The 22,788-nt window shown below is 45.2% G+C and overlaps 1 protein-coding gene across 1 annotated transcript in view; it reads right to left on the bottom strand.

Moving 5' to 3' along the window:
- The window catches only part of LOC147700347 (NACHT, LRR and PYD domains-containing protein 3-like), a 484,040-nt gene extending 470,589 nt beyond the window's left edge, over nt 1-13,451 (bottom strand). The window contains exon 1 of the mRNA XM_086936309.1: nt 13,121-13,451. Coding sequence (XP_086792435.1) covers nt 13,121-13,451 — 331 coding nt within the window. The remainder of the gene's footprint in view (nt 1-13,120) is intronic.
- Nucleotides 13,452-22,788: the final 9,337 nt, after the last annotated feature.

The raw sequence follows: 22,788 nt of genomic DNA, 5'->3' as shown, positions 1-22,788 counted from the left end.
ACTTTTTTATAATTTATTAAAATAATAATTTATTAATATTATTATATATTTTATATATGTATCTTTAATTTATGTTTACATTATATGTATTACTTATCATTTTTAACATATTCTAATAATTATAAATATTTTTTTTAATTATATGTATTATTTAATTTATTTTACATTATTTTGTATACATTTAAAAAAATCAATATTTTTAACAACAATATATTTTTTCCAATATGTTGGTACTTACCATTATATAGATAGGATGTTGATATTTTTGAAAAAGATATTAATGTCCCGATATTTTGGTCCGGACCTGAAGGGGATAGGCACTGGCCCCCAATTGGTTTAAATTGATTTGTCTTATATATGAGTCCTGGTTGCTAGAGTCAAGACCGGGCAGTGTATCTCACACTCCTTTGCCATAGACAGAGGCACCAGCCAAGGATGCCCTCTCTCCCCACTGCTTTTTCCAACAGCAATCAATCGATTGGTGATCCGATTGAGACACCAGGGTGCGCACTAGGATATGCCTGTTTGGGGCGCCCTCTATGCAGCATCCCTATAAGCTGAATACATACTTCTTTATGTCCGAGATGCCCAATTAGATCTTGCCCCCATTAGCTCGTCTTCTGAAGGATACCGAAGGCACCTCTGGGCTCAAAAACAATTGGCCTAAATCCTGCCTTTTTCCCCCAGCAATGGCTGCACACTCGCAGCTTCTCTCCCTTCAGATTCTTGACCTACTTGAGAACTGGTCACATTCAAATACCTCAGGATTAATGTTTATCGTACACAGGACAATATACGGGGTGGTAACCTAGGCAGAGCACTTCAGTCACTGAAGATGCAATTTGACAGTAGTGATGAGTCGTATAGTGTTGATTAAAATTATAGCGCTTCCCTGTCTTCTATATTTTTTTTATCAATCTAGCCGTATCACTCCCATGTTTCTTTTTTCAGGAATTGGGTACAATAGTAAGCGAGTTAATTTAATACAAGGGTCGCAGATGAGTGGTAATGTCCACTCAAATTCCCAACGGCAACAGGAGGCTAGGAATCCCAGATTTGGAAGGATATTCTCTTGCAGCTCAACTTCAATGGCCGACTCGCTGGTTAGTGGGACACTCTCCTGCAGAGACTGGCCCTCTGTTGAGGAGCGGAGCCCAGTTTCAATATATGATGTAACCCTTTCACTACAGGCCCTCCTCCGTAGGATCCCCCTCTGCTCTCTATTGCGTTGTACTGCCTCAGAGACTTGTGAGCCCTCCACGATCATAGATCCCTATACGTCCTTGAGATCCCTCCATCACTCCAGCCCTTCACACCCAAGCATCTAGGCCCCCATCACCTGTTTAGTCACACCCATCCATTCATCGCTCCATCCTTTCACAACCCTGCATCCATCCTCACCTTTGCCTGTTCAGTCACACCTATTCATTACTCCATCCTTTCACACCCATGCATCTATGCCCCCATCACCTGTTCAGTAAGTCATTCATTTATCGCTCCATCCTTTCAAACCCCTGCATCCATACGAACCTTTGCCTGTTCAGTCACACTTATTTATTCATTGGTTCATTCTATCACATTCGTGCATCCATCCACCAATTTAACTCTTCTGACACCCGTTCATGCATCGTGCCATTCTTTAAAAACCCGGCATTTGTCTAAACCTTCATATCACTGCTTTTCAGGTTTGGAATTGTGGGTGAGGAAAGAGACTTATATTTTTGAAAGATGAAGGGCCAAATGTATCGACATTTGTAAAAGGGAAGACCTAGTTGCAATTTTTAGCAAATTGCAATTAGGTAATCGCTATTACAAATGTATGAAACTCTAAGAGTTTCATATAGCGATTCGTAGGGGGTCGCAAATAGACCTACCTCATGCATATTAATGAGGTAGGTCGGAATTTGAGACTCCTTAGGAATCACTAAAATCACAGGAATTGTAGCCTGCTGGGGTCAGCAGACCACCATGTCCATGATTCCTTTTAAATAAAGCAATCTTTATTTTTTAATGCAACCCGTTTCAGCGTTTAGAACAAACAATAGATAGTTCACTGTTAATTTTTTAAGAACAGGCAGTGCTCCGTGGGACCACTGCCTAATCTTAAAAAAGTTTTTGCATACATTCACAAAAAGGAAGGGGTCCCTTGGGTACCTCTTCCGTTTGCGAATGGGTTACCAACAACTTGAAGTTGGTCGTAAAATGTGAATATTTCGCGACAGCAATCACGGTCACAAAACATTCATACATACTGTTATGTCTCAGTATTTGGAAAGGACGTCCTAAACACGCCCCTTCTAAATACCGAATCACAAACCCAGTTTGCGATTCGAGAACAGGTTACTGAATTGCAAAATAGGGTTTGATACATGTGAAAAGCATTTTTTGCACTCACAAACAGACGGATTCTAAGAATTGGCCCATGTTCGAACGCAAAAATGCTTGATACATGGTTCCCCTAAGGGACAGATGTTCAACCCTTCCATTTTGCGACTTGCAAATTGCGATGTTTTGTGACTCGCTAATTGGAATGTACAACAGTGTCTTAAACAATGTTTGCAATTCCCAATGGGGTCGCAAATGACGTGCCTCGTTAATATTCATGAGGCAGGGTGCAATTTGCGACCCCATTGGGAATGGCCAGCATTCACAGGGATGGTGGCCTGCTGGGGTAAGCAGACCACCATGTCGATGACTGCTTCTTAAATAAAGCAGTTTTTTTTTAAATGCAGCCCATTTCCTTGAAGGAAAATGGGATGCATTTCACCCCTTAACTGCTGGGCCTTACCCCCCCCCCCAGTGCTGAGACCTTTTTTGGCTATTTGGGGTAGCTCGTGATTAAGCCTCTGTAACTTATTGACCACATAAGGTATCCACGCCAAATTTGTATCCTTTTCTTCCAATATCATGGCGATTCTAAAGGTACCCAGGGTTTGTGGATTGCCCTGGAGAGGACCCAGAAATTAGCCAAAATACAGGTAATTTTTATTTTTGGGGGGGGGAATTGGAAAAAAGGGCTACAGATGAAAGTGTCTTTTTTTCCCCTGCAAATAGTATCAAAAAAGGTGCTGTGGTTCTGAAATCACCATCTTCCCAGCTTTCAGGTACAAGCAGACTTTTGTCAGAAAACCCAAATTTCTTGCACAATTTTGGCATTTTTCTGTGACATAGCCTATTTTTGCAATTTTTTGTGCTTTCAAACTTTTCCTAGTTAATAGTAGAGATGGGTATGAAATCAATAATGGATCTTGAAAAGCTATACATTTTGAAAATGTAGACAAAATTGTGAATTCATCAAGGTGTCATTTGTGTAGATCCATCAAGGTTTCTTTACAGAAACTAACTGTTGAATATAGGAAAAATTGAAAATTAGTTGAAAAAAACAAACATTTGTGTCAACTTGTTCACCTGTAACTTCTTCTAATTATGACACCTGTTTGAAAGCAATATACTGTTACATCCACTGGACCTTTCTGGTTGTGGGGATATATAGGACTTGTAGGTTCACCAAGAACCTGATGAACCCAGAGCAAATAACTGAGCTGCGTCTTGCAATGTTTTTTTATTATGTACCGGGTATATATCAATTAATTTGGGTAAATATATACATGGAAAAATCGGTATAAAAGACACATGAGTATTTCTGAAATTGGAACAAAACATAGAGTTTAGAAACAGTAAATATTTGCACATTTCAGAAAGTACCCATACTAGCATGTGAATTATAGGTCATTTTTCAAAATGATTTCTTTTTTATACATTGTCTTTCATTTGGAAGGCAGAAATGCAGCGAAAGCCAATAGGCAATAACAGTTGCTCTACAATTCTGTGTTACCCTAAGTCTCCCGATAACAATGGTACCTCACTTGTGTGGGTAAGCCTAGTGCCCGCGACAGGAAACGGCTCAAAACGCAACGTGGACACACTTTATTTTTACAGTGAAAGTTTACCCTTTTTTTGCAAAGTGCCTAGCTGTAGATTTTAAACAGTAGCTCTGCTGGCACCCAGGGAAACCTATCAAATCTATACATTTTTGAAAACTAGACACCCAGGGAAATTTAGGACGGGGTGTCTTGGCTGGCTCTCACCAGGTTATGTTACCCAAGATCCCTTGCAAACCTAATAAATTGTCCAAAAACCCACATTTTCCTCACATTTCTGTGGTGGATAGTTCTGAAATCTGCGTGGATCCACAAAAATCCACCCACCCCGCAATCCCCAAAGTCTTCTGAGAAAAATGGTGCCTCACTTGTGTGGGAGGTCCAAGTACCCGCGACAAGCAAGGGACCAAAACGTATTGAGGAGACATCAAAATTGCCTATCTGCACTCAGCCAGCAGAAGTATATTGCCTGCATTCCTGTGGCTTGAAGGTGGAATTCCCGACACCAGGTGGAGGAGGATGATGACTAGGCTCTGTTTAGAAATTAGATGAAGACTTTGTTAGTAAGGGGCTGTTGAATAAACATTCTGAAGTGCTGCTCTTTGGCAAATGGTAATGTTGTCAGCCAAAGAGAGACGGCACAAAGTCTGTTGGCAATATAGTATAGAATTTATCAAATAGGCGCTGTAGGTCAGTGAGTTCAGTGGAACTGGAAATGGAACTCAACTATAACGTAAAAAGCAATGTCATATATAGTGTGAAAAGCTTGATACGCCATACATTTCATTAGCATATCAAATCAGCGCTTGCTCAAACACATCATTATCTCTTATTTCCGCAAAAAGCAATCGTTTCTGCAAAAATATCTAGCCACACATTTATGGAATGCGACTTAAGTGTACATGTTACTGTTCATAACCAAGCTGCAGGATTAATTTCTGGGTGGCACTTTTTTGACTACCACTGACATGGACTACATTCAGAATAAGACACCCCTCTTTGTGTTTTACATGCATAGATTAAAAAAGGTGTTGCAGATTCACTACCCCACATTCCCCATGGAACCTCCCGAGGCATTGGCACTGCACACACTTCCCATTGTCCTCGTCTGACACAAGCTAGTCACTAAGTTATATCACGGTGCTCGGGAAGACAGGCGCCTCAACGGTGACAAGAGCCTTGACACTTGGAATGCGTATCTCGACCCACCACTCACTCAGAAGGAATGGGAAGTCTGCTGCCAACTCACTAGCACCCTCACCTCTAATGGAAATCTCAGTATTATACATTTTAAATATTTACACCAGGTTTATTACACTCCATACAAGCTTTTTAAATATGGGCTCCGGGACACAGATGCTTGCAAGCGATGCGGGGCTCTGAGCGCAGACTTCTGGCACCTAGCCTGGACCTGTGGACGGGTGTCGGAATACCGGGCAGCTGTGATAACTACACTATCAAAGATTATTGGGATTGCGTTGTACGGCTCTCCACAGATATGCTTGCTGGGGTTAGTTCCTTTCATAAAAGGTGCCCTGGGTAAGTTAGTGAGAGTGGCACTGCTTGTTGCCAAACGTCGGGTAGCGATGGTGTGGGATAGTACACTGAGCCCCTCAGTGGTAATGTGGCTTAATTATCTGTCACTCTGTAGAGTAAATGTAGTCCTATACGCGGAGAAGATACCCCGCCCTAAAGGCCAAACAACACCTGGGAGCCCTTATTAATGTACCTATGTCCTGCTACTCAGCACGATTCAAATGAAGCTGATACTACATAAACATGTATGCCATATGCTGTATGTAATGATGTAAGTTTCTTTAATTTCTTTCACATGTATACTTCAATAATAATAATAAAATCATTTGTAGAGCGCCTGGTTACACTATATCAGTGTGTCCCCGCGCTATGGATGCAGTCCACCAGGAGGACATAACTTCAGAAGATCGGCAACATATGGAGGTGGGAGAACACCGCTCCAGAGATTAATCCTTCGGGAAGAGGAGCGTTTTGAGTTTGAGGCGGAACCTTGCTTCCGACGGCTCCATTCGGAGTTCAATGGGGAGTTCATTCCATCGTTTGCAGGCTAGGTATCTAAAAGAGCGACCTACCATTCGCGCTTTGTTGATGCGGGGGACCTGGAACTGCATGCTTCCAAGTGATCTCAAATTGCGTTTTGGGCAGTGAATGGTCAACAGCTTTTGGAGATAGATAGGGCCTTTTCCTTGTGCAATGCGGTGGGTGATGCACATTGTTTTGAACAGAATGCGTTCCCGTATGGGAAGCCAGTGAAGAGTCGCCAAGGCCTGCTTTCCTGATGTCCTTCTCGGCAGGTTCAGGACGAGTTGGGCCGCCGCATTTTGAACACATTGGAGTTGTTGTAACCCTTTCTTGTTCAAACCAACGAGCAAGGAGTTCCCATAGTCCATATGGGGAGTGACTAGGGCATGTATCAGCGTTTTCCTTGTATTGATGGGAAGGAGATCGAGAACTTTGCGTATGGTTTTCAGGATGCCATAGCATTTGCCTGACAGCCTACCAATGTGCTGCCCAAAAGAGAGACTAGTGTCCAGGAGGACGCCTAAGTTCTTCACCAACACTGAGGGGGTAGGTGTAGGCCCAAGCTCGGAAGGCCACCAGACCGATGACCAGATAGAGGGTGCCCTCCCGATCACCAATAACTCGGTCTTATTCCCGTTAAGGCGAAGGCAATTATTGTTCATCCAACCAGCTAAAGCCGTGAGACAGGTGGAGAAGTTGGCTGCCGCCTCGGCCTGGCCTCACTTTGGGATAAGGTAATCACCAATTGTGTATCATCGGCGTATGATACAATATCCACCCCGTATGATTCCACAATCCGTGCAAGGGGCTCCATGTAAAGATTGAATAGCGTCGGGCTCAAACTCGAGCCTTGTGGACCCCCTTGCCTTAGCCATCGAGGGATAGATTTGAAAGGGGGCAGTGCACTTGGAAAATTCTATCCCTTAAGAATGAACATAGCCACTTATGAGCTGGTCCCACCACTCCGATTTCAGTGAGGCGAGTCAACAGCGTGGTGTGCGAAACGGTATCAAAAGCCGCACTCAGATCTAATAATACCAATGCCGCTGTCTGTCCCTCATCCAATTTTTGCCGGAGGATCTCCGTAGAAAAGAGGAGGGCTGTTTCTGTTGAATGCCTGGCCCTAAAGCCAGATTGTGATGGATGGAGAAGCTGACCTTCTTCCATAAACTTCATGAGCTGGGTATTGGCTATTTTTTCCACTACCTTCATGCAAAATGGAAGGAGCGAGATGGGTTGGAGATTCTCTAATTGAGATATGTTAAGGTTAAACTTCAGACTTAGTCACTGGTCATTTGTGTTCTCTTCTTCTTTTTTTTTTAATCTGAATGTGTCTTGTATATGGGTCAACTTGAATAAGATGTATTGTATGTTGATGTTTTTTTATTATTTTGTGTCCCTTTAGTTCACCCTAACTGTTATTTGTACAAGAAGTTGTGAAAATCAATTTTAAAAAAAGTGTACATGTTACTGATACATTTTCACGCTCCCTGCACTACCGGTGTGCCCTTGACTGTCTCGTACTTTGAAGCCTACCAATGCCCTACTCCCTACGTGTCTACTGTTCTGTAATGGCTGGCCTATCTACATATTTCCTCAGAGATGTGTCTTTACACTGTGTGCCTGTGATGTATATTGTAACTTTCCTATTTTTGCTGTGTTTACTAATTATATTTCTCTATTTTCCTACACTCGTGTCTGCTTCCCCCAGGCCCCCACTCGATTCTGGCTCTCTATTCTGCTTTTGTAAACAGATAGGGCCTATGCTTTTCCTTTACCATGTACATTTCTATACTTCTTTCTGCTGATGCTTCCATTGACATGAGTGGGTTTTCTCCTTTTTCTACTCCCCCTATAGTTGAAATTTCAACTATTTCCTCACCTTCCCCTTTATTTGGAGACATTAGTGTGTATATGTTCTCCTCAATGTCCTGCATGTTGTTGACCAATCTAGTGGTGAACACCACACATTCACACAACTATCCAATCTAAAACACATAATTCCAAAATATACCACACACATACACTCCATAATACAGAAGTAAATACGAAACGAAGAGCGCAATGGAGGAATGCATTCTTAACCTTATTTACGATATCTACCATTAGGAAAACCGCTCATGGCCTAGTTATTTATATCTCCCCATCCCAGCTTTTCCAAGTGACTGCAACCATCTCCATCTACTATAATGGAGCCATCCTCATGCAATCCATGGATCGTAGTCTAAACCTCCTAGATAACATCTTCCCAATTATCAAAGAGCAAGAGGCTAAACCTCAATTGGCCTCACAGGCTACTCCCTCCACCAATACACAACATATCCCACTGCCTTCCCCTTCAGACAGCCACACCCCATCCCGACCATTACCCGCATCCGAACCATATGCTACTCCCTCCCCGATTACACCCTACACCAACACACTACAAATCACTTCACCAAACCCTCCTGGCAACCCTATTTTTCCACTACACAGACCAAGTTTCACAATGGAGACACATTCCACTGCCACGCCGCCCGACACACACATAAATCACCTACCCGACACAGCGGCAGTTACATACGCACTCCCAATAAACAATGAATACCCCTTAATTACAAGCAGAAATGCCCCTTTGGTTAACGACATCCCTCCGATTTCTAACACTCATGATACCTCAACCTTGTTGAACACCGACACTCCTTGCAAGCACTCCCCCCACTCTAGACTACCACCCCCACTTCAGATGTTGGGACATAATAAGACACCCCATCACCACATAGAAGACATGCTGCCCTCCGATAACACTTTTGACCCAAGCACACTTCCTATACCCACTTCCCAGCCATCCACCCCCACTGCCCACCCACCCACATCTACAACACTTCCTACACCCACATCCCAGCCATCTACACCCACAGACCACCCATTCACATCCACAACACACCCAACCACACCTGTAGCACCCCATCCACACCTGCCCCAGCCCACAAACCCGACCAGACCACACTGCAGGCATCTACACTCATAACACAGCCCCATACCCTACTCGTATCCGTACAAAACTCTAGACTTGATGAGATCATGATCTCATTCAATCAAATCAAAGAAGAACTCCAAGCATTCAATGATCGGATATCAAGACAACTGTGGGCAACTAGAGCTACACCACAGCCCAAATCTAATTGGCCTCCGAAACAACTAACAGGCAAATCGAAACTCAAACTCAATCTCCCCAGGTGGAACTCAGTCCACTCTTGTAATAAATCTTCCTGACCAATCAGAAGCACCAACCCGCTCTCGGAGAGCGATTTACTCTCTCTGCTGCACTCATATGATCCCTATGAAGCCGCTCACTCCCGCCTCATTGACGATCCTCACTATCCTCCCAACCCTCATAGGACCACTAAACTCAACACTAGAGCTGTCATCGACCACAACCTTAGAAAAGTCTCATTCAATCAGGAACCTACTTCATCCCTCATCACGCCCGACTTAAATGCATACTCCTAAACTGTAGATCAGTCTCTAGACACGCAGTTGACATAGCTGACCTCATTCTCACACAAGACCCAGACCTGATAATGTTAACTGAGACCTGGTTAAAGGAATCCTCCACACAAATCATTGACATATTAGTACCACCTAACTACGACATCAACAGATTGGACAGAACTGATGAGCCTGGGAGAGGTATTGCCTATATACACCGTAGCAACATCTCAGTAAACAGAGCCAAATCCCCAATGTTCCCCTCTTGCGTATACATATGCTTCGACATCACCAGCAACGGCAAACCAGTATGCTCTTTACACACCATCTATCATCCACCAGGCGAAAACCTCACCTTCACCGAACACTTCATGGATATGGTATCAACGAACACTGGGTGCCAAAATACCCAAATATTCCTTGGAGACTTCAATCTCCATTGGAACAATCACAATGATACAGTGGTCAACAGTCTCAAAAACTTCCTAGACGACCTAGACCTAACCCAAATCTGCGACACCCCCACACACGATAAAGGTTTAATCCTGGATTTAATAATATCTAAAAGAGATTCCACTCAGCTAGAATCGATCGAACCTTGCGACTGGTCAGACTATTACATTATTACCTTCTTCATCAAGGAAATGGTGAAACTGAACCCGGTTCAATCCAAAAGTCCAAAAGTATGGAAAAGAGACCTGAAAAAAAATCAACTCTAACACTCTGCCATCCTCCAGTTATAACCTACTTCGGCCCCCTGCAGGGTCTTCCCAAGTACATGATCTCACCAATCATTACCTCTCTGCCATGACCTCGATAATTAATGAGATTGCTCCTCTCCAACTAAAGAGAGCCTCTAGAAAAGATTCTAAGCCTTGGTACAATGGAATACTCAATGAGGACAGACGTGTGCTCAGAACTTCTGAACGCGCATGGAGATCAGTTCCATCCTCCAATCACCTCAAGATCCTAAGGACAAAGAGAAATACATATTACCTTAAGGTCAAGCGCACCAAAGCTGACTTTTTCAGCCTCCAACTAGACCAAGCAAGAAATCGTCCCCAAAAACTTTTTGAACTTATCAAAACCCAATCTAAGGAGGCACCTCAACGTCCACAAGACAGATCTTGCCCACAACCAAACTGTGAAGAATTGTCTGCCTTCTTCACTCTGAAGACTGACACAATCAAGAGGGACTTCTTAAATGATCTTACCTTGCATTCGAGACCACATACAAAGACCACCCCAGCATCTCTAATTGCACCATCTTCAATTGCACCATCTAAGCCTAGCCATAAAAATGACGCAGTCTGGTCTTCCTTTACCACCTATTCTGAAGAAACCATGGGCAAAATACTCAGTGCCCTGAACCCTGCCAATCACTTCACTGATCCTCTCCCGCAAATGCTGTCAAAGACCTAACTCCACTCCTTCTGCCTCTCTGGTCGAAGATCATAAACAGCTCACTTCAAAAAGGTTGCATCCCAGATACCCTCAAAGTTGGTCAGGTATCACCCATTCTAAATAAGCCCACGGCCGACACCACGGACCTAAACAACTATCGCCCTATTTCCAATAATCCAACCTTGGCCAAACTTCTGGAAAAATGTGTTCACCTACAACTAACGAGGCATATTGGTCACTTTGACCTCCTTAACAAAAATCAATCAGGCTTCCGTGCAGGTCATAGCACTGAATCAGCCATGACCCACATAATCGACGACGCGCTGCAAATACTGGATCAAAATGGGTCCTGCTTATCCTGCTAGACCTCTCATCAGCCTTTGATACGGTCAAAAATGAGAACTTGATAGACCTCTTGGAACACAGAATCGGTTTACCAGGGGCAGTGCTAAACTGGTTTAACTAATTTCTTCAAAATCTGACACAACAATTCAAAGTCAACAACTCCTTGTCCAAGCCCATCCCAGTAACCTTTGGAGTCCCGCAAGGGTCCTCACTATCCCCGACATTGTTTAATCCTTTCATGGAAATTCCCACCGAAATTCTACACGCATCTAACGGGCAATATCACATGTACGCCGACGACACACAACTATACCTTAAGATTCACACCTTAGACAACCTCAAATTGCTTAATGCAACCCTTAGGAATACCCAAACTTGGCTGGCAGAAAACCATCTCAAACTGAATGCCCTAAAAACTGAATTCCTGCTAATAGCTCCACCCGCCCAAGTCCCCAAAATGCAAGAATGGATTAAACATCTTACAGCATTCAACGTTCAACCTACCATCGTGAACTCAGCAAAATCACTAGGATTAATTCTGGACAGTAACCTCAATATGCAAAAACACATCAGCAATGCCACAAAGGGAGCAAACCTCCAGATAAACACACTGAGGAAACTGAACCCCTTCCTACCACACAATGACTTCAAGCAGGCAGTACAAGCTCTAGTTATACCGAGAGTGGAATACGGATGTGTCCCTCTTTGCGGCCTACCCAAAGCATCAACGGCACATTTAAGAGCTTCAATCAATGCAGCAGCGAGACTCATCACTGGTTCTAAACGAAGCTCCCACATCTCCCTGGACCTACAATCCTTGAACTTGCTACCTCTGGAAGCCAGAATTCATCTGAAAATAGCATGTATGACGGGCAAAGGCATGCATCACAATGCACCCAGCTATCTGGCACAGAAACTGACAATCTCTGGTGGGATCAGATCCTCAAGAAGTGCAGAAAACCTACTACTGAAACCACAAAAATTCAACAAGAAGAAAACATATAACCGAACCTTCTCTGGGATGGCACCCAGGATATCAAATGCCTTACCCACAGAAACCAAACTTAACCCCTCCACTGCTTCTTTAAAAAAAGAAGTAAAATCGATCCTCATGGCCAAATTCACCTAAAGTAAGGTCTATTGAAATCTCGAGACCAACCACACACCTGACTTTGATAAAGAACCATCTATACAACCTATACATTTTATCTTCCTGTCTCACCCAACGAGATAGACTGGGCGTTGCAGCGAACTATTTTTCTTTCTACAAAATGTTTTGTATATGTGCTTTGATTTACACTGATGTGTTGTATAAGTAACTTCTACTGACTGTACAGCGCTCTGATATCCGTCAGGATCTTGTTTGCGCTCTATAAAACTTTCAACATAAATAAATAAATAAATAAAGAAATAAAATTGCCATTTACAATCGCAAGAGCTCTATCCCAAGGAAATGCAAGGCTGATTACATTTCCAAGCTTGTTTAAGAGTAGGCAGTGGTTTGTGGGACCATTGCCTCCTCTTAAAAAATATTTTTGCTGCTAGTCACAAAGGGATAGGTATCCCTTGAGGATCCCTACCCATTTGCAAGTGGCTTACTACCTACTTGAAGTAAGTGGTAAACTTTGAGTGTATCACAACAACAATTGCAGTCGCAAAACAATGGTACATAGAAGTGCGACTGCTATTGGGAAGGGACATCCTTAGCATGCCCCTTCCTAGTACCGACTCACAAACACTATTTTGCGAGTCGTGATAGATTACTCAGTCGGAAAATTGTGGTTTGTACATTGCATAGACCTATTTAGCGAACGATTTCCCGTTTGCAACCTGTAAAATAGTCGTATATATGGCCCCATGTTTGTTAAGTATTTCTTGTTTTCATCTCAGATTCGCATTTGAAAATAATAAAGTGTTCATAAAGTGGTTAAGTTCCAAGCACATGACTTGTAACTGCTCACCTGGATGAGAACCTCTTTCAGGTGGAGACGCAGATGACCCGCCCAAATCCTTTCCATAAGAACAGGACGCGAAGCCAAGCGGCAGCCGCTGCTTTTGTGGTGCTTTAGGCCGCTTAAACCCTGTCGGCTGCCCCCCTTGCCGGGTCGTGCTCCTTGATGCTTCTGGGAGTACATCCGGGTCATCAACCGCTGTCCCCACCTCAGGTTCGATTCGGCCTTTTCCAACACCTGAAGGTTCATTCTTCGAGCCTCTCTTAAGCCCGACGACAGGCCGATCCTTTCGGGAAGCCGCCTCATCCAAGACATATCCGGCCTCCTCTGGCTCCGCCATCCCGAGCTGGCAACCGGTGAGCTGCAGTAAAACATGAAACAAAGAGTGACCCTGAGCTGTCTTTTTTTTTTTTTTTTATTTTTTTTTTTGTTGCAAAATACAAATAGTATCATCATCATCAGTCACATAAAAGCTTACATTCTTAAGGCCCGTCTATGACATAAGGTATAAGTGAAACAGTACGTAGTTGACAGTCCTTACTGATCGTGTAGCGATGACAGTATTCAAGGTGATCCGATGAACGGGACGTATGATTACATCGTAGAAAGTACAATTTGCGTTTTGTATTTTTTATATAACAGTGAACATAACCTAGAAAAACAGCACACATGCCTCGGCATGTCATTGAGGTAGCTTCGACAGCATCTAGCATCATGGTCGTCATAAGAGGGACCAAACGTACATTCCCACACCCTGAGTCCCACCCCATCCCCCCTCAGTAAACTCCCAAAACAAAACCATCCCACTCCCATATACGTTGCCCAACAACCAGCCCCATTCCCAATCAGTGTTCTTCTTCGTCATCAGAACCCTCAAGATCTTCCTCATCCAGTGGCTCACATATGTCCCCCCTATAGGAGTTCCAAGGCTGCCAGACCCCGTTCCATTTACGAGGATTATCCCTTAATTTGTATACTGCTCTTTCAGTCAGCATGAGCATGTCCATGTTTCGGATCCATTGAGCCAGTGTGGGGAGATCAGCCGACCCCCATTTCTGTGCTATGTCTCGTTTGGCCGTGACCAGCCCTATCGTGGTCCACGCCCTTGCATAAAAGGTAAGGTCAGTAGGTCCCCAAACATTCAGCAGACACATCCGCGGGTCCAAGGTGAGTGAGGTGTGTAGTGTCTGGGCTATGGTACGTAGAACCCGTTGCCAATAGCTAACAACCAACGGGCATTCCCATAACGTGTGTATAAACGTGCCCTCTGCCCCGCAACCCCTGAGACAATAGGGATGATCTGCTCTGTGTAGTCTATGTAATGTCGTGCGAGTGTAGTAAATCCTATGCAGGATCTTTAACTGTACTAAGCGGAATTTAGAGGAAATGCCTGCCTCACGAGGGGACGCCATGGCTGCGTTCCAGTCGGATTCATCTAAGTCTCCAACATCCGTCGTCCATCTGTCTTTCAGCTTCTCTAGTGGGTCAGGCATGTTGTTAATCAATTTGCGGTAGGTCATCAAGGTCGCCCTTTCCTGTAGGAAGTCTGTGAGCAGGCGGTCCTCTAGTGGAGAGGATTCTGGCGGGGATGTGTCTGGTGGAATTGCTGCTTGTAGGGCGTGTCTAATCTGTATGTATCTGTATAGCTCATTATCCCCCAGTTCATACTGCTCTTGTAGAGTTGCAAAAGGAATCACCCCCTCCCTCGTCCATAGGTCCCCCACAGTTGAGATCCCGATGTTATCCCACTGGGTGAAGCCCTTAGTGCGTCGTAAATGTCCCAATGCTTTCGTGTCCCATAAGGGTGTGAGTTTTGTGATGGTCCCACCCCACTTCAGTTTTGCTTGCGCTTTGTACCATAGGCGTACAGTGTGGTTCGTGGGCCCAAAGAGCTTCGCTGCAATACCGCGGTGGTACAGTGGGGCTAATAGACTGTTCGTACCCAGTTGTGCCCTATCTGCTTTGAACGCTGGATCCTCTTGCGGGACGTGGATCCATTGATTAAGGATCTTAAGCTGGGCCGCCCAGTAATACAGCCGCACGTTGGGCAACGCAATGCCTCCATCGTACCAACTTCTATTCAACTTTATGTGCGAGATCCGGGCTGGCCGGTTCCCCCAGAGCAGGCCCGTGATCTGTGCCGTTATCTTTTGAAGGAAGCTATCCGGTATCAAACGTGGAGCATTTTCCAGAATATACAAAAAGCGCGGCAGGGCCATCATTTTAAAGAGCGCTGCCCTTCCCAGTAATGTCAATGGGAGCTCCTTCCAATGTAGCACATCATTACGGAGTCGGAGCAAGGGAGGCTGTAAGTTAAGCCGTGCGAACTCCGCCTCGTCGCCGGTAATATGGACCCCCAAATATTTAAAGGAGGTGGGCGCTATCTCTAGCGGACAGGAGTCCGGGAGTGGCGGAAGTGGCCCCTTGAGCTCGAAAATGGTAGACTTCGCCCAGTTAATGGTGTAGCCCGAGACTCGCGCATGTGCATTACAGAGAGCCAGGAGGTTAGGAAGGCTGTCCACCAGGTCAGTGAGGTAGATCAACATATCGTCCGCGTATAGGGACACTATCCTCCCATTGCGGAGTCCATTGGATCTCCTTCAGGAGCTGCGTGGTGCGAATAGTAACCGCCAGCGGTTCCAGAACCAGAGCAAACAGGAGGGGCGAAAGCGGACATCCCTGTCGCGTGCCACGTCCTAGATGTATGGCTCTAGAAATATGGCCATTAGCTACCACTCTGGCGATGGGGTCTTTGTAGAGCATACGTATCCAGGAGATAAACACCGGACCAAAGCCCATACGGGCGAGAACTGCAAAGAGGTAGTTCCACTCCACCATGTCGAACGCCATCTTGGCGTCCAGTGAGAGGATCGCAGCTGGCTCCCGCAATAGTGAGAGCCTCGCCACCACCCCATGCACTCTGCGAAGGTTTAGGGCCGTACTTCGATGCGGCATGAAGCCGGACTGGTCTGGGTGAATCAGTTGAGTTAAGCACGGCAAAAGCCTATTTGCTAACACTTTGGCTATAACTTTGGCCTCTGGGTTCAGAAGGGAGATGGGTCTATATGACGAGCAGTTACCAGGGGGTTTACCCGGTTTCGGGATGGCCACAATAGTCGCATCCGTTGATCCGACGGCAACATCCCCTTCAACCTGCATTCCTCGTACATCTGAATAAGGGGCGTGCCTAAGGATTCTGACATGATTTTAAACCACTCAATGGGTATTCCATTGGGGCCCAGGGCTTTACCCGAATGGAGGGAACCAATGGCTAGCTGGATCTCATCCACAGTCAAGGGTGCGTCGATGTCCTTCGACGCCTCGTCCGTCAATTGTGGCAGAGGCACATGTTCGAGGGCATCTCGAGCCTCACCCTCCGTCACCACTGTCGTAGGAGTGTATACCTCACTAAAATGATCAGCTAGGACCTCCACTATTTCGCCAGGGCGGGTGTGGACGACGCCACACGAGTCAGTGAGCTGTAGGATGTTCCTCCCTCCCCCCTGCTTCTTATCTAGCCATGCCAAGAGTTTGCTAGCTTTGTCCCCAATGTCGTAGACCCTGTGTTGAGTCGCGGCAATATCCGCCACAGTGACCTTCCTTAAGTGATCGGTGAGGCGACGTTGGTGGACCTGTAGATCGTGGAGTGTATCGTCCGAAGGATGTGCCATATGGGCGGTGTTGGCCCTCTCGAGGCCCAATTCTAAGTCTAATGCCTCCCTCCTGTGTGCTTTTTTGTGATTCGCAACAATGGCAATGGCTTGGCCCCTAAACACGGTCTTATACGCTTCCCATAACGTGGAGGGGGAGTCTACCGAGGACCGATTCTCCTCAAAGTAGAGCCGGGTAGTTTTCTTTAGGTCCTTACTTATCTGTGGGACTTTAAGATATCCTGGGAAGATCGGGAATACCCGCTGTCGTTTAGTGTCTGCGGTAGTGATTGTCAGAGTGAGTGGAGAGTGATCCGAGATGCCCCTCGGCTGTATACTTGTCTCGGCCACGGTAAGATGCCCATTGCCCAATACAAGAAAGTAGTCGATCCTGGAGAGACTATTGTGGGTGGCCGAGTAGTATGAATATTGTTGCTGACTGGGGTGTAGTGTGCGCCATATGTCCACCAATCCCTGGGCGTCTAGAAAGGTCTGGAGCCTGCTGGGACCGTCTGTGTGTGCTCGGGAAGGAAATCGGTCGAGGGTGTCCGTCAGAGTCATATTGAAGTCCCCACCTATGAGTAAGTCCCCATCAGGAAGGTCCAACAAGAATCTGCCAAGGTCTGGTAGGGCTACGGAGTGCAGCGCCGGTGGTATATATACGGAAACTACATTCAACAATTTCCCCTCCCACTGACCATGAACTGCCGCAAAGCGGCCCTGGGCATCGACTGCTGTTGACTTCACAATAAATTGGGAGGACGACTTCTGCAAAATACCCGTACCACGGGATCCTGAAGTAAATTCCTTCATGCACTATCATGTGATAACCTCGCCTATCTAAGGCCTTGGTGGCCGCTCCCGTCAGGTGTGTTTCCTGTAAGAGAACAAGAGCAGGCCCCTGTCATCTAATTCCCTGTAGCACCAGACCCCTCTTAATCTTGTCCCCCAGACCTCTAACATTCCATGACATGACAAGCAATGGGTCCTGAGCTGTCTTTAGATGAACCACAAGAGGACAAGACAAGGAGGCTTGTTTCAGACGGAGAGCATTGGCAGGTACCAGGAGGGGGAGCTGCGCAGCTGGTCATTGGGATAATTAATTAATTGCGGGTTTCTAACGCGCTAGAATCGGCTCCCGAAGGAGTATCTCTGTGCTATAGACCGCTGGGGAACCCGTCCTGGCTTTCCCTGTGAGATGGTCCCTAATGGGTATCTCCAAGGTGAAACCAGGCATCCCCGGCGTATGTGGGGGGCCGTTGTGGAGATGAGGCAAGCTAATGGCCAGAGTTGCCAAGTGTGATCCCTAGTTAGAGTAGGCACCGAGGCGAGAATTATCGAGTCCGCTGACCCTGGTCCAAGACCCTGCCGCGTCGGAAATTGAACCCTGGTCCCGGGCCGTCCTCTGCTCCCGGGTCTGCCGCCTCTAACCAGTGAGCCACACCACTCCACAGAGGTCATATGGAATTACCTCTGCTAATTACCTGATTCTCAGCAAAATAGCAGAGATCTTTGTAAGATGTGGCTTTGGATTGGCAGAGATTTTTGAATATTCATTCAGAGCTCGTCTAAATAGCAGATCATGTACACACCCAAAACATCACCCAGTGTTTTTCAGAGATACTGAGAACAACTGGCCAAACAGCAAACATAACGTGTGTGTATGTAAAGCGCAAGGGTCTCAACTTGGTGCTGAATTACAGATGTATATTTTATCGACCTCAAATGGATGAAAGGCTGAGTGGTCCCACGAGGATTTGAACCTGTGACCATGCGGTCGAACACAGGCCCCTACAGTGGATGTATTAGTCCACTGAGCCACCAGACCCGGCTAAGAAACTTCAATATTCATTCATCCGCAGGCAGATTCCGCACTTTGTGCCGAGCGCACCTACCAATATCATCACCCAGCTGCCTGGCTAGCAGCCATTATGCACCAGACTACAACTTTTCAAAACGGGAATATTGACCTCTCAGCCGATTAAATAAGAGGGATTCTGTACTATCGACTGGCAAACAGGTGCCAGGATACAGCATTAGATATTCCACTGACCCTCATGCCAAGTTCATCTGCAAGGAGGCAGCACCATGAAACCATCTCCAGTGACACCCCCAGCTGGAGACAGCAGCAGCAGTGCACTGCCATTCCCAGTGGCCACGGATTCTCGCACAACAGAGACAGCAGACACCTTAGATCTTCAGATAGAATCTCACTCACGCACTGTCCGTAATTGGGACCTCACATCCGTTGTCAGTGAGGATCCCTTTTACGGACGCCTTTTGACCGTAATTTTGGCCATCACAGGGAGCAGCACTGCTCCCCTGTGAGAAGCCTCACCCCCCTGATGGGGCGCCTCACACTCCTCCTCGAGCACAAGAGCAGCTCCACCCGCCCATTGTCATTCTGTCTGGGCTAATTGCCACATACAGAATGACAATGGGCCGGTCTGGGCTGGCAAAGCATGTGGCGGCTTCCTCCAGCCTCAGGGTACAGCAGGGCATTCTGTTAGATAAAAGGTAAAACGCCCATGCTGAAAGGTGAGAATACAGTTTATTTAAAGAAGCCTGTAAAACAAGTTAAAAAGAACGGGTTATCATTCTTTCACTGTCTCTTCATTTTAGAACTGAAGTATTTTCAATATTATATTCAACAATGCCAAAGTTACTGCTTTTTTTGTTTTAAGGAACTAACAACCATTAACAAAGCCAATAGTCCAGGCTTGTTGTAATGATACTTGTTGTATTATATATCTGGATGGAATGACAGAAATAACATGATACCAGTGGGCGGAACACTATGCTAAGGGCAGATTTTTAGCCTAAGTGTTTTAAACCACGCCCTTAATTATATCAAACACCCCCTTTGAAGAGACCCCCAGTTTTTTTACACCACTTAAATCCCCGGAAACAACAACATGTCACAATCATATCACATCCTGGCACTGTGCATCATGCATGACTCATGACTTCTAATTTTCAGTCTGCCTATGTGCAGGGGCATAGTGAACTCTGCCCCACCGCACCCCTTGCTTTTGGAACTACAGCAAGGTGAAGTTCTTGATGGGCCTCTTCTGTCTGCGACTCAACAGACAAAGGCTCATCTCATAAAGTGAAAAGGTGGGTGAGTAAATAAGTGAAGAAATTGTGAATGGCTTGATAGATTAGTGAAAAGATGAATGGGTGAATGAAAGGGTGAATGGATAAGATAATGAAAGAAAGGATGATTGAATGAATGAGTAGAAGTATAGTTCAGAGAAAAGGTAAATAGATGGATGTATGGGTGGAAGGGCAGATGGATGGGTAAAAGGGTGGGTGGGTGTGTGAAAGGATGGATGGATGAGTGAAAGGGTAGATGATGGGTGAGTGAATGGGTGGATGGATGAGTGAAAGGATGGATGGATTGATGAATTGATAAGTGAAAGGGTGAATGGATGGGTGGATGAGTGAAAGGGTGGATGTAAGGATTGATGAGTGAGTGAAAGGGGGTAGATGGACAAAAGGATGGAAAGATGAGTGAAGTGAAAGGATATATGGATGAGAGAATGGATGGATGAGTGAAAGGATGGATGAGTAATAGGATCAATGGATGGATTAATGAATGGATAAATAGATGGATGGGTGGGTGGATGGATAAGTGAAAGGGGGATGAGAGAGAAAGGGCGGATGAATGACTGAAAAAGTGAATGGGTGGAAGGATAAGTGACTGGGTGGATGGATGAGTGAGTGAATGGCTGGATGGGTGAAAGGGTAAATGGCTGGATGGGTGAATAGATGGATGGGTGGAAGAGTGGGTGGATGACTGTATGGATGGATGGGGTGAAAGGGTGGGTAGATGAATAATGGATGGATGAGTGAAACGGTGGATGAAGGGATGGATGAGTGAAATGATAGATGGAAGGATATATGGTGGATAGTTTTGCAAATTGTTGAATATGTGTGGATAGATGGAAGGATAGAATGAATGGTGAAAGACTGAATGATGGATGAAAGAATGACTACACTTTGTAGCACCCATTATCTTAAGTAACATTTCCTATAAGTTGACTTTCACGTTAATATGAGTCATTGTCTCTATACAGTGTGTGTGTGATATAATGCACTCTGATACCCTGCCCTACATATATGGGATGAGTAACACTATAAAAGAAATTAAATACACATGAGAGATGGTCTAAGTGAAGATATGGGACACCATTGGACGGTGGTAGCAAGGCCGGACTGGCCGGACCGGGCATCAGGTGTTTCCCTGGGAGGCAGGAAAAGAGAGGGGAGGGGGGTTTGTTACTGGGGGCTGGCACTGCAAAGTTCCTTATACATCCAGTAGTTTTCAATCAACAATAAAAGCGGCCTCATTTATATTCAGGTGTGGTTCACCATTGTCTGGTGACTAATATACCTGCTGGAGCGAGATGCGAATTTTGAATCGTCTAAAGTAGCAAGCTGCGGCCATACTGAAAAACCATTAAATGCACGATTGTCTCAAACTAATATAAACTTATTTTGACTTGTACTTGTGTAGTTGTTTATTTACTTACTTATATACTATTGCGCGACCACCTCTGACGTGTTTGTAAAACGTAAAAATAACAGTACAAAATCCTGAGGTCTATAATAATAGTAAAAAGGTGTGGAAAACCACTACTGTCCGTTTAATCAAAAATGAAATATGTCAGTATGAAACAGAACCAGTAACTACGCCCAACAGAAATATCTTTGGGCATTTCCCCTTTCAGGACGAAATCCCTCACTCACCAAAGGTGACATGCTTCATCATTTGGGATTCTCCTCCCTGAGGAAAAACCTAGTTCCTCTGGGGGCCACAACCCCCTCTCTGAGAGGGAGGAGCTCAGGGAAGTTTTGAATATTGTATTGGATGTACTAAATCCACAAATGAAGAGCTAATAGTATGAGTGAGGGCGCAGCGCAAACAAAATATTATGAAAAACTGTAAGGAAGGTGAGATAAAACGAGCTCAAGGACATCCAAAAAATCTTCATTGTGAGACGTACTCCGCTAGGATTAAAAACGCAGTGCACCCCAGCGGTCTAGATTCAAAACTGTGGTGGTAACAATATGTCTACTGTCTGTAAAACGTACCTTTTGTCCAGAGGTTTTGTCCTGAATTTTGACCCATTGTTCTGAATTTTTGTCCTGAATGCTTCTGGACAAGGCAGCAGCAACAAGATCATCATTAAACCTCTGCTTTATTGACTACAAGGCTGCATTTGATCATGTCAATCGCTTTACATCATTGGGGACTTCCTCAACCCCTACTCAACTTGATCATAAACCTGTACACGGATATGTGGCTACAGGTAAAGTTGGGAAACAGGACTTTCCTGTCAAAACGCATCTCCACTGAAAATGGTCTGAAACAGGGCTGTGTTTTGGCACCCACTCTCTTCAATCTGTATACAGCCGACCTAGTTAAGCTGCTAACCACTTGCAACTCACACACCCCGAAATTAGGAGACACGGCCCTTCCCTGTCTTCTTTACGCTGACGACATAGTCCTGATTATTAAAACTAAAGTAGGGCTGCAACATCTCCTAACTACAACTCAGGATTTCTCACAAGCAAATGATCTCATGATCAATTTGGACAAAACGAGAACGATGATAATTGGTAAAAAAAGGCGACAAACTGCAACCTTGCTTTGCAGGGGAGACCAGAATAGAAGGAACAACAGACTATAAATACCTTGGTTTGAAGCTGGACTCCGGGGGACAATTCCTGGCGCAGAGGAATAGCATAAGGCAAAAAGGCTTAATAATAGCAACGACCCTAAAAACCGTAAACTCCAAATTATCAGGCCCTTCTATACTGCCACTCGCAGAGGTGGTTCGTTCAAAACTTTTACCATCAATCAATTATGGCAGCGACGCACATAAAGGCAAGGACGCGGAAATACTAGACGCCACTGTAACTACTGCATACAGGGTTATCTTTGGGCTTCCAAAATACACCTCACCTGCTGAAATCAGACTTGAATTTGGCGTCTCAAAGCAAACAATTGGCAGACAGGGG

Source organism: Lissotriton vulgaris, chromosome 8 (genome assembly GCF_964263255.1).
Source record: "Lissotriton vulgaris chromosome 8, aLisVul1.2, whole genome shotgun sequence".
NCBI classification, from domain to species: domain Eukaryota; kingdom Metazoa; phylum Chordata; class Amphibia; order Caudata; family Salamandridae; genus Lissotriton; species Lissotriton vulgaris.
Note: the sequence above shows the minus strand (reverse complement) of the source record. Positions and strands in the feature narration are given on the sequence as shown.